General features: G+C 38.3%; 1 gene segment (V, D, J or C); it reads left to right on the top strand.

Annotated features, from left to right (window-relative positions):
• The first annotated feature begins 7,952 nt into the window (after nucleotides 1-7,952).
• LOC110295648 lies at nucleotides 7,953-12,955 on the top strand. The segment is given in 3 exon segments: nucleotides 7,953-8,001; nucleotides 8,118-8,413; nucleotides 12,896-12,955. Coding segments are annotated over 3 exon segments (405 nt in total).
• The last annotated feature ends 279 nt before the right edge of the window (nucleotides 12,956-13,234 follow it).

The raw sequence follows: 13,234 nt of genomic DNA, 5'->3' as shown, positions 1-13,234 counted from the left end.
TCTATGAAGAAAGAAATTATAGAAGATCTCAGAAGATGGAAAGATCTCCCATGCTCATGGATTGGCAGGATCAACATTNTAAAAATGGCTATCTTGCCAAAAGCAATCTACAGATTCAATGCAATCCCCATAAAAATTCCAACTCAATTCTTCAATGAATTAGGAAGGGCAATCTGCAAATATATCTGGATAACAAAACCTAGGATAGCAAAAACTCTTCTCAATGATAAAAGAAACTCTGGTGGAATCATGATGCCTGACCTAAAGCTTTACTACAGAGAGCAATTGTGATAAAAACTGCATGGTACTGGTATAGCGACACACAAGTAGACCAATGGAATAGAATTGAAGACCCAGACATGAATCCACACACCTATAGTAATTTGATCTTTGACAAGGGATCTAAAACCATCCAGTTGAAAAAAGACAACATTTTCAACAAATGGTGATGATACAACTGCGAACTGATCCATTCCTATCTCCTGTACTAAGGTCAAATCTAAATGGATCAAGGAACTCCACATAAAACCAGAGACAGTGAAACTTGTAGAGAAGAAAGTGGGGAAAAGCCTAGAATATAGGGGGATAGGGGAAAAATTCCTGAATAGAACAGCAATGGCTTGTACTCTAAGATTGAGCATGTTTAGTGTTATTTATATATACTATCATATCATCTGCAAAAAGTGATATTTTGACTTCTTCCTTTCCAATTTGTATCCCCTTAATTTCCTTTTGTTGTTGAATTGCTCTGTCTAGAACTTCAAGTACTATATTGAATAGGTAGTGACTAGCCTTGTCTAGTCCCTGATTTTAGTGGGATTGCTTCCAGTTTCTCTCCATTTAGTTTGATGTTGGCTACTGGTTTTGCTGTATATTGCTTTTATTATGTTTAGGTATGGGCCTTGAATTCCTGATCTTTCCAAGTCTTTTATCATGCAGGAATGGGTGTTGGATTTTGTGAAATGCTTTCTCAGCATCTAAGGAGATGATCATGTGGTTCTTGTCTTTGAGTTTGTGTTTCTATAGTGGATTACTTTGATGGATTTCTGTATATTAAACCATCTCTGCATCCCTGGGATGAAGTCTACTTGATCATGATGGATGATCGTTTGAGGTGGTCTTGGGTTTGTTTTGTGCGAATTTTATTGAGTATTTTTGCATCGATATTCATAAGGGAAATTGGTCTGAAGTTCTCTTTCTTTGTTGGGTCTTTATGTGATTGTGGCTTCATAGAATGAATTGGGTAGTGTATCTTCTAATTTGTAGAATAGTTTGAGGAGAATTGGAGTTAAGATTTCTTTAAAGGTCTGATAGAACTCTGCACTAAACCCATCTGATCCTGGCCTTTTTTTTTTTTTGGTTGGGAGACTATTAAGGACTCCTTCTATTTCTTTAGGGAAAATAGGGCTGTGTAGATCTTTAATCTGATCCTGATTTAACTTTGGTACCTGGTATCTGTCTAGGAAATTGTCCATTTCATTCATGTTTTCAAGTTTTGTTGAGGATACCCTTTTGTACTAGGATCTGATGATATTTTGGATTTCCAGAGTTTCTGTTGTTATGTCTCCCCTTTCATTTCTGATTTTGTTAATTAGGATGCTGTCCCTGTGCCCTCTAGATATTATGGCTAAGGGTTTATTTGTCTTGTTGATTTTATCTAACAACCAGCTGCTGGTTTCCTTGATTCTTTGTATAGTTCTTTTGGTTTCCACTTGGTTGATTTCAGCCCTGAGTTTGATTATTTCCTGCTGTCTACTCCTCTTGGGTGAATTTGCTTCCATTTGTTCTAGAGCTTTTAGTTGTGTTGTGAAGGTGCTAGTGTATGCTTTCTCTAGTTTCTTTTTGCAGGCACTCAAAGCTATGATTTTTCCTCTTAGGAATGTTTTCATTGTGTCCCATAAGTTTGGGTATGTTGTGGCTTCATTTGTATTAAACTCTAAAATGTCTTTAATCTTTATTTATTCCTTGACCAATTATCATTGAGTAGAGTGTTTTTCAGCTTCCATATACATGCTGGCTTTCTATTATTTATGTTGTCATTGAAGATCAGCCTTATTCTGTGGTGTTGTAATAGGATGCATGGGATAATTTCAATATTTTTGCATTTATTGAGGCCTGCTTTTTGATCAATTATATGGTCAATTTTGGAGAAGGTACCATGAGGTGCTTAGAAGAAGTTATATCCTTTTGTTTTAGGATAAAATGTTATGTAGATATCTGTTAAATCCATTTTTTTTAAACTTCTGTTACTTTCACTGTGTCTCTGTTTAGTTTCTGTTTCCAGGATTTGTCCATTGATCAGAGTTATGTGCTGAAATCTCCTATTATTATTGTTTGAGGTACCATGTCTGCTTTGAGCTTTATTAAAGTTTCCGTAATGAATGTGGATGCCCTTGCATTTGGAGCATAGATATTCAAAATTGTGAGTTCATCTTAGAGGATTTTAACTTTGATGAATATGAAGTGCCCCTCCTTGTCTTGTTTGTTTGTTTGTTTGTTGTGTTTTGGTTTTTTTTTTTGTCTTTTTTGATAACTTTGGGTTGGAAGTTGATTTTATTCGATATTAGAATGGCTACTTCAGCTTGTTTCTTCTGGCCATTTGTTTGGAAAATGTTTTCCAGCCTTTTACTCTAAGGTAGTGTCTGTCTTTGTTCCTGAGGTGGGTTTCCTGTATGCAGCAAAATATTGGGTCCTGTTTCTGTACCCAGTCTGTCAGTATATGTCTTTTTATTGGGTAATTGAGTCCACTGATATTAAGAGATATCAAGGAAAAGTAATTGTTGCTTCCTGTTATTATTATTATTTTTATTTTTTTGTTAGAGTTGGGATTCTGTTCTTGCAGCTATCTTCTTTTAGGTTTGTTGAAGGATTACTTTCTTCCTTTTTCTAGGGCATTATTTCCCTCCTGGTGTTGGAGTTTTTTCTTTATTATCCTTTGAAGGGCTTGATTCATGGAAAGATATTGTATGAATTTGGTTTTGTAATGGAATACTTTTGTTTCTCCATCTATGGTAATTGAGAGTTTTGCTGGTTATAGTAGCCTGGGCTGGCATTTGTGTTCTTCTAGGGTCTGTATCACCTCTGTTCAGGATCTTTTGGCTTTAATAGTCTCTGGTGAGATGTCTGGTGTAATTCTAATTGGTATGCATTCATATGTTACTTGACCTTTTTCCCTTTCTGCTTTTAATATTTTATCTTTATTTAGTGCATTTGTNGTTTTAATTATTATGTGTCGGGAGGAATTTCTTTTCTGTTTCAGTATTTGGAGTTCTGTAGGCTTCTTGTATGTTTCTTGGGCATCTCTTTCTTTAGTTCAGTGAAATTTTCTCCTATAATTTTGTTGAAGATATTTAATGGCCCTTTAAGTTGAAAATCGTCATTCTCATCTATACCCTTTATCCTTAGGTTTAGCCTTCTCATTATGCCATGGATTTCCTGGTTGTTTTGAGTTCGGATCTTTTTGCATTTTGCATTTTCTTTGGTTGTTGTGTCCATGTTTTTTATGGAATCTTCTGCACCTGAGATTCTCAATTTCATCTCTTGTTTTCTGTTGCTGATGCTCACATCTATGGTTACTGATTTCTTTCCTAGGATTTCAATCTCCAGAATTGTCTTCCTTTGGGTTTTCTTTATTGTTTCTACTTCCATTTTTAGATCTTGGATGGTTTTGTTCAATTCCATCACCCTGAAAAATCTCTATCTCCTAGATAATGTTTGTTTTCACATGTAACTCACACTAAGTTTGGAGGCCAACTCTCCCCAGTGATCCTTAGATCCTGGGTATGTTAGAGCACCTGCAGCATGGAGAGTCTTCTGGGGACCTTGGGACCGTCTACAGAGTTTTTTTGCCCAAGATGGCATGGGGATGGTGCTGACTGGAACAAACCCCAGCCACTGGTTGGGTGGGTTTCCTTTGTCCCTGTTTCTGCTGGTGCAAGACCCTCTGGGTTGTTTTGGAACAGATGTTGCATTCCACTCACCAGTGATCCCTAGATCCTGGGTGTGGTAGGGCACCTGCCATGTGGAGAGTCCGATTGACTATGTTTATTGGCATCATTTTACTGCTTATTCAAAATGTTCATATGTGGTATAATTACATGAAATATATTCATATTAATGGATAGAATTATCACTAGATGAAATCTTCTTTTTTTCTTTTCCAAGACATAGTTTCTCTGTGTAGTCCTGGATGTCCGGGAACTTACTTTGTAGACCAGGCTGGCCTTGAACTTAAAAATCCACCTGCCTCTGCCTCCCAAGTGCTGGGATTAAAGGCGTGCACCACCACACCTGGCTAGATGAAATCTTTATATCTTTATTACACATAAATAAATCTTTGCTATATCCTTGAATTAAAACACGGTGACTACATATTTCAGATTCACCCTTGTCATTAATTTTTCATATCAATCATATTTTTAACGTATATATTATCTCTTCTTTCTGACACTTCTCCTGTATTCATCATTAACTTCAGGCCATGAGTGGGTGCCAGTCTCACCCTGAAAAATCTCTATCTCCTAGAGAATGCTTGTTTTCACATGTAAAACTTTTTCCATTCAACCATTGATGGAAACTCACACTAAGTCTGGACATTAGTATGTCTCTTATTCCATGTATACAGCTTCTACCTTCAGTTCCTTACATGCTTCACTCATGAAACAGCTTGTGTGTCTATGTCCTATCTTAGACTAAGATACATGCCCTCTTAATATATAGAAACAATATGTTACCCATAGCATATGCAAGTTTGGGATACATGGCTCCTTTAAGGACAAGAATAATTATTTCTGGAGAGAATACTCATAATCATTGCATACAAAATCCTACATTAAGACGGGGAAGAAATCAGGTACAATAATCTGAAATCTCACAGGAACATCATATATATATTCCCAGATGAATTTAGAAGAGAGCTCATGTGCATATAAAGAAGGGAAGAAAACCCATGACCTTGTCTGGCTTCGATGGAAGCAGTTCTTGATTAGCTGAGGTGTCATAAATAAGTAAAATAAGTAAAATGAGACTGCTTACTTGAGAAGATGAGTTATTTATGAGATCATATATTTACAAGCCACATTTTCCAGTATTATTCTATTATTCTTCTGTGTATCACTGTGAGCAAGAAGGTTCAAGACTAGTTGTGGAGCTTAGTAAAGATGGATACATCCCAGAGGCAGTATTCAAATTAACAAAATCAGAATTGAAAAGGGAGATATAACATTCAAAATTAAGGAAATTCAAAAAATTATCAGATCCTGCTATAAAAGCCTATATTCAACAAAAGTGGAAAATCTACATGAAATGGATAGTTTTCTAGATAGATATCACATAGCAAAGTTTAATAAAGAACAGGTAAACTATCTAAATAGGCCCATATCACACAAGGAAATAAAATTCATTAAAAAATTCTCAACAAAAATTCCCAGTCAGATGGATTTAGTGCATAATTCTACCAGACCTTCAAAGAAGATCTGGTGCCAATATTCCCCAATCTATTCCATAAAATATAATCAAAAGGGACACTACCTAACTCATTCTATGAAGCCACAATTACTCTGATACCAAAACCACACAAGGGCCCAACCAAAAAAAAAAAAAAAAGAACTTCAATCCAATATTGCTTATGAATATCAATGCAAAAAATATTCAATAAAATTTTTGGAAAATGGAATCCAAGAACAAGAACACTTAAAAACCATTATTCACCACAATCTAGTAGGCGTCATCCCAGGGATGCACGCTTGGTTCAATATAAAAAAAAATCCATTAGGGTAGTCCACTATATAAACAAAGTCAAAGGAAAAAAAATCACATGTTCATCTCCTTAGATGCAGAAAAAGCATTTAACAAAATACTACACTCCTGCATGTTAAAAGTATTGGAGAGATCAGGAATTCAAGACCCATACCTAAACATAATGAAAGCAATTTACTGCAAACTAGCAGCTAATATGAAATTAAAGTGAGCAATTCCACTAAAATTGGTGACAAGATAAGGCTGCCCACTCTCCCAAAAATCTACTCAATATAGTACTCAAAGTGTTACCTAGAACAATAAGACAACAAAAAAAAAACCATCAAGGGGATACAAATTGGTAGAGAAAAATAAAGGTATCAGAGAGTCAACAGAAAGAATGGAAACAGGCAATCTTGTGAGATAGGAGGTTGGGGGTACCCTCCAGAATGCACCAGAGACCTGGGAGGTAAAACCTCTCAGGATTCAAAGGGAGGAACCTTAGATGAAATTCCCAACAGTAGGGAGGGGGCATTTATAGAGCCCACCTCCAGCAGGAAAACAAGGCATCAAGTGAGGGAGGGGATTGCCATTCCACAGTGAAAATTCTGACCCATAATTGTTCCTTCCTGGATGAACTGCAGAGATGGAAATGGGAGGAACCTGAGGAAAAGAAGGTCCAGTGACAGACCCAAAGTGGGATCCAGCTCAAGGGGAGGTTCCAAGGCCTGAGACTGTTACTGAGACTAGGGAGCACTTACAAAAAAGGTACCTATTGTGACAGCTTATATTTGCTTTCAACTAATGAACAGAAGCTGCTGACCCCTGTAGTTGAATTAGGGAAAGGCTGGGAGAAGCTGAGGAGGCTGACAATCCTGTAGGAGGACCAGAAGTCTCAATTAATCTGGCCCCCTGAGATCTCTCAAACACTGGACCATCAACCAGGCAGTATACACCAGCTGATAAGAGAACCCCAACATATATACAGCACAGAACTGCTGGTTCTGGGTTCAGTCAGAGAAGATGCACCTAACTCTCAAGAGATTGGATGCCCCAGGGAATTTAGAGGACTGGTTGGGTGAGAGGTCAGAGGTAGGGACATCCTCATAGAGACATGGGTTGGGGAGGAGGTATGGGATGTGGAATAGTCCGAGGGTGGATCAGGCAGAGGGAATAAAATTTGGAGTGTAAAAATGAAGGAATAAAAGACAAAAAGAAAGAAAGAAAGAAAAAAGAAAAATGGACACATCTACAAAAGGCTCCCATACCAAAGGCTAGGGGAACACTTAGTAAAAGGAAGTGGAAAGATTGATAGAGCCAGAGAATCAGGGAGTTTTCTGTAAGCTTGTGTCTCCTAGTAACAACAGATGCTATCCCTGTAAAGTCTCAACAATATTATTATTCAGATATTAGTTGAATAAGGAAGACACCAATGAACATGACAAACAGGATGGGCAAAAGACTGAGGCTTTACATCTACAAAAAATACTATAGAGAACTGGGTAAAGCTGGCAGCTGAAGAGATGCCTCTTTCTAGGGAAGCCCACACCAATTGAATGTCCACAGTGAAAAGGTCAGTTCTGAAGACATACACAAAATAATATTACATAGACTCAATAAGTTAGATTTAGAGTACTCTGTGTGTGTGTGTACGAATATATAAGTGCACACAAAAACAATTAATGGAAAAGGAAGCCATGAACGTGAAGGAGAACAGAGATGTGTTTTTGGAAAAAAATGGAAGGCGAGGGAAGGTGAATATGTTGTACATATAATTTAATCTCACAAACAAACAAAGAGGGAAAAACAGAAGTAGCTGCAAGGCTGCAAGAACATTTCTAGCAATATTTGAAAGGGTCAATTTATGTTCTGTGTAAAATTGTACCATATCTGAAACACCCTGCCATGGAGGAAAACATAAGTAAACTCTACATGGAACGTGATATCAAAATAATGTACAACTCATACACATGCAGTTGTTTGTTGTTCAAAGAGAAGCACATTCCCCACAAATAAATCTGTACTGTGTCTCAATTGGAGACAGAAGAGAACCACAGGTCTGTAATGAATTGCTGACCTGATGAGTCCTACAGCTGTGCTTACCCTTTGCTGATTTGCATGTACCCAAAGCACAGCCCAGTGAAATGGGGTTTCTTTTCTTCATAGTCCAGTCACACCCTATGCTGGAGTCAACCTCACACTGATCACACACAGATATGAGTGTGCCTACTCAGCTCCTGGGGTTGCTGCTGCTGTGGCTTACAGGTAAGGAAGAAAGCAGTGGAAATTTATTCAGCTGGGTGTAATCCTTGTTCTCAGTGAAAATGCTCTTGCAACAGAATCAATCATGTCGGGGATTGTTCTCAATTTTTCAATCATAGACGCAGGATGTGACATCCAGATGACTCAGTCTCCAGCCTCCCTGGCTGCATCTGTGGGAGAAACCATCACATGTCGAGCAAGTGAGAACATTTACTACAGTTTAGCATGGTATCAGCAGAAGCAAGGGAAATCTCCTCAGCTCCTGATCTATAATGCAAACAGCTTGGAAGATGGTGTCCCATCGAGGTTCAGTGGCAGTGGATCTGGGACACAGTATTCTATGAAGATCAACAGCATGCAGCCTGAAGATACTGCAACTTATTTCTGTAAACAGGCTTATGACTTTCCTCCCACAGTGATTCAAGCCATGACATAAACCACCCAGAAAACAGAAGTGAGAGCACAGGTTGCCCCAACTGCTCCTTATGATGTCCCCAGCTGCTGAGAGTGATTCTCTTTGCCAGAGTCTAAATGCCAATGTGATGTTTTTATATAGGGATCAGAGAAACTTTTCTATGTAACCCATCTCTGTCCTTTTCTCAAGGCCTACTATCAAAACAAGGGAATGCTTCTTATATCTCAGAAAATAAAACAAAATGAACCACAAAGAAAGAAACAGAAACACTGTTCGTGATTAGCAGAGTTATGGGAACAGCTAGGATTTATTCTGCAGTGCTGTCAACACACACACACACACACACACACAGACACACACACACACACACTTTCCATGGTGGAGCTATTTAGGCAAGAAAATTTTTATCTATTTATAGAATTTATACCTGAGAAAGAACTCTGGGGAGTTCATTAAGAACACTGGCTTTTGTTCCAGAGGATCTGGGTTTGAGTCTCAACACCCACATGATCCTAGCTTTTGGTACTCAAGTTTGAAGATTTTTAAACCACTCTTATGTCCTATGAGTGAGTGGAATACTGCAGTGTCCAGGAGGGTAAGCAAACTGTGAAGAGGTGAGAAAGAAAACTCAGTTTAAATTGACTTCATTAACCTAGATTAGACCTGGGGAGTCTAGTGTCAGGTAGCATATTCCCAATCAATTTACACATGACATAGTTTGGAAAAAGGTTTCCTGGTGTAATACAATCTCTAGTATATAAAAAAGTGTAATTACATAGAAACTCAAACTAGGTTACATGTAATTTCTTTCAAGAACATGAGTTTTAGAGATGGGCTACCTGTACTATCTTATGAGCTGAAGGAAGGGTCTGGAATGTGCTTAGTCATGTCAATAATATGGATGCCATTTGTGCTATTAGCCATCTAGTCCTGGTTGTTAAGAATTGGGAGAGCCTCTGACTATAGAGATAATATAAGGCTAATTTAAACTATTAGGTATTTCTTGTCCTTTATATGACCAAGGATAAACATAAAAACAAACAAACAAAAAACAAGACAAAATGAAACAAAAACTGTATTAAAGAGTGGTCATTAAATTTTTATGATTTGAACTTAGGGCTTTTAAGTTAAGGTTTGGATCTGCTTCTGGACCTGGAGTTACAAACAGTTGTGATCCACCATGCGGGTACTGGGAACCAAACCTGGGTCTTCTACAAGATTAACACGTGCTCTAAACTACTGAGCCATGTCTCCAGTTCCCTTTTACCATGGTCTTCTCCTTTTGCTTTCCTTCTCCACTACCACATTCTCCCGTTCCCCCTTCTCTTCTTCTTTTGAGTTACTGCTCATCGTTTTTTTGTCTTTATAACACAGTCAGCTTATAACTGATCACTTGGCTTTGTCTTTATTGCTTCTGAGCATTTTCTTTGCTTTGTTGTTGTGCCTGACACACTCTTGCTTCAACACAATCTTCTCTGAAATTTTAGCCTTTTCACACATTAGACTTAGACAGCTGCTGCACCCTCTCTGTTGGGAGCAGGGTGGGGGGAGAATATAGGGGACTTTTGGGATAGTGTCACATCTAACTCTTATCTCCCTAGGTTGCCTGTTTCTATTCTTTCTTATCTCCACTAACCCCTCATCTGATAGAGGGCTAATATTAAAACATATAAAGAACTCAAGAAGCTAATCACCAAAAACAAACAAACAAACAAACAAACAAACAAACAAACAAACAAACAAACAGAATAAAATACTCATGTAAGGAGTTACAGAGACAAAGTTTGGAGCTGAGACGAGAGGATGGACCATCTAGAGAGTGCCATACCCGGGAATCCATCCCATAATCAGCCTCCAAATGCTGACACCATTGCATACACCAGCAAGATTTTGCTGAAAGGTCTGTCTCTTGTGAGACTATGCCGGTGCCTGGCAAACACAGAAGTGGATGCTCACAGTCATCTATAGGATTGAACACAGGGTCCCCAATGTAGGAACTAGAGAAAGTATCCAAGGAGCTGAAGGGGTCTGCAACCCTATAGGTGGAACAACAATATGAACTAACCAGTACCCCCAGAGCTTATGTCTCTAGCTGCATATGTAGCAGAATATGGCCTAATTGGCCATCATTGGGAAGAGAGGCCCATTGGTCTTGCAAACTTTATATGCCCCAGTACAGGGGAACACCAGGTCCAAGAAGTGGGAGTGAGTGGGTAGGGGAGCAGGGTGGGGGGAGAATATAGGGGACTTTTGGGATAGCATTTGAAATGTAAATGAAGAAAATATCTAATAAAAATGGGGTATAGAACTAAACCAAGATTTCACAACTGAGGAATCTGGAATGGCTGAAAAGCACCTAAAGAAATGTTCAAGTCCTTAGTGATCAGACAAATGCAAATCAAAAAGACCCTGAGATTCTACCTTACACCCATCAGAATGGCTAAGATCAAATCCTCAGGTGACAACATATGTTGGCTAGAATGTGGAGAAAGAAGAACACTCCTCCATTGCTGGTGGGATTGCAAACTGGTATAACCACTCTTGAAAACAATCTGGTGGTTCCTAAGAAAATTGGAAATAGATCTACCTGAAGATCCAGCAATACCACTCTTGGGAATATACCCAAAAGATGCCCTACCATGCCACAGGGTCATGCTTTCCAATATGCTCATAGCGGCCTTATTTGTTATAGCCAGAAGCTGGAAACAACCCAGATGTCCCACAACAGAAGAATAGATTCAGAAAATGTGGCTCATTTATACAATGGGATACTACTCAGCTATAAAGTGCTAGGACATTCTGAGTCTTGCATGCAAATGGATGGAACTAGTAAATATCCTGAGTGAGGTTACTCAGACCTAAAAAGCAAATGCATGGTATATACTCAGTAGTAAGTGGATATTAGCACAAAAAAAGTACAGAATACCCAAGATACAGTTCACATAACTCAAAAAGGTCATTAAGCCGAAGGGCCCAAGAGAGAATATCTCAGTCCCACTTGTGAGGGAAAAGAAAGCAATCACCAAAAGTGGAGAGGGAGAGGGACCTGCGAAGGAAAGTGCATGGGAAGGGGTGAGGGGACTGGAGAGGAGATGGAAACCTGATCTGGTACTGGTTTTTAAACATTTTTAAAATGATTTATCATTTTAAAAGATGTGAAGTCTTTAAAAAATAAAGATTTGGAATTTTTAAAATTCAGAAGAACTTTAATTATAAATTTGAAAACATTTTTTTCTACTAGGTAACAGCATATTTAAAATACCTAAGAAATAATCATAGAAAATCCTGAAATGCAAAACAAGTGAATTTTTTCATGAAACATAGAAGCATGAAATATTATAATATATAATGGAATATAATATAAGCATGAAAGCTTATATTAAAACTAATAGAGTAAATGAAACCAAAATGTGAACAATATTAACAGATACTTTTTACTATGATTTTGTAAGACCACCTGATGGGACAGATTCTCAGATATAATATAAGCTGAAAACTTCCAAATAATTTAATTCTTACTGACTGCAATTTTTGTTTAATTAGCCTCTAAGAAATTTTGAGAGACATGCAAATATATTTTCATTACATGAACACCATATTTTACCATAGAAATGTTCTTTTAAAAACTTTTCTTTAATAGTGTAAGGGATTGGCGATTGCCCATGGGATGGGTCTTTAATTGGGCTGGCTATAGCTAGGATATTCCCTCAGTCTCTGGTCCATCTCCTGTCCCTACATTTCTTGTAGTCAGGGTAAATTTTGGGTTGAAAATTTGTGAGTGTGTTGGTGTCTCTAACACTCCACGGTTCCTTCATGGCTACAGGAGGTGGCCTCTTCAGGTTCCACATCACCACTTCTGAGTCCCAGCTAAGATCACTCTATTGATTCTTGGTTATCTGCCCTATCCCATGTCTCCGACACATCTTTGAGATGCTCTCTCCCCTACCTCCCCACCACAGCTAGTTACAGATTTCCATCTGGCCATCTCTCCTATCCCTCCCACACCTGATTCTGAACCCCCCATTCCTTCCCTCATCCATCCTCACACCCAGTTTCTTCCCTTCATCTCCTTCCTACAACTATTTTATTTCACTTTCTAAGTAAGATTTAAGCAGCCTTGCTTGGACTTTCCTTCTTTTTCTTGCTTCTTTGCATCTATGGTTAATAGCATGGATACCCTGTATTATACCTCTAATATCCACTTTTAAGTGAGTACATACCAACCTGAAGGAGCTGGAGGGATTTGCAACACCATAGGAAGAACAACCATATCAACCAACCAGAGCTCCCAGGGTCTAAACCTAGGAGTACATGTGGAGTAATCCATGGCTCCAGCCGTATATGTAGCAGAGGATGGCATTGTCTGGCGTCAGTGGGAGAAAAAGCCCTTGGTCTCCTGTAGGCTCGATGCCTCAGTGTGGGAGAATGCGAGGGTGAGGAGGCAGGAGTGGGTGGGAGGGTGGGGGCACACCCTCATAGAAGTTGGAGGGGGGATGGGATAGGGAGTTCCTGGGGAGGGAAATCAATCAAGAAAGGGGATAACATTTGAAATGTAAATAAATAAACTGTCCAATTGAAAAAGAAAAAAAGAAAAAGAAAATTTTAGGATAATTTAGGTTTGAAGACACGAATGCCAGGGAGAAAAATAAACATTTAAATAAAGAAGCATGAAAATTGTGGGTTAAAAGGCCCAAACGTTGTTTAGGTGTTCTTGTTAGGAAGAACAAGCATGTAAACAAAGAATTCTGAACATTTTTAAGTTAAGGGTTTTAGTTGTGTTTTTCTTTTTGAAATTTTAGCAAGATCTTATCTATTGTCATT

The sequence above is a fragment of the Mus caroli genome, chromosome 6, assembly GCF_900094665.2.
Source record: "Mus caroli chromosome 6, CAROLI_EIJ_v1.1, whole genome shotgun sequence".
In the NCBI taxonomy this organism is placed as follows: domain Eukaryota; kingdom Metazoa; phylum Chordata; class Mammalia; order Rodentia; family Muridae; genus Mus; species Mus caroli.
This window is presented reverse-complemented; position numbering and strand designations above follow the sequence as displayed.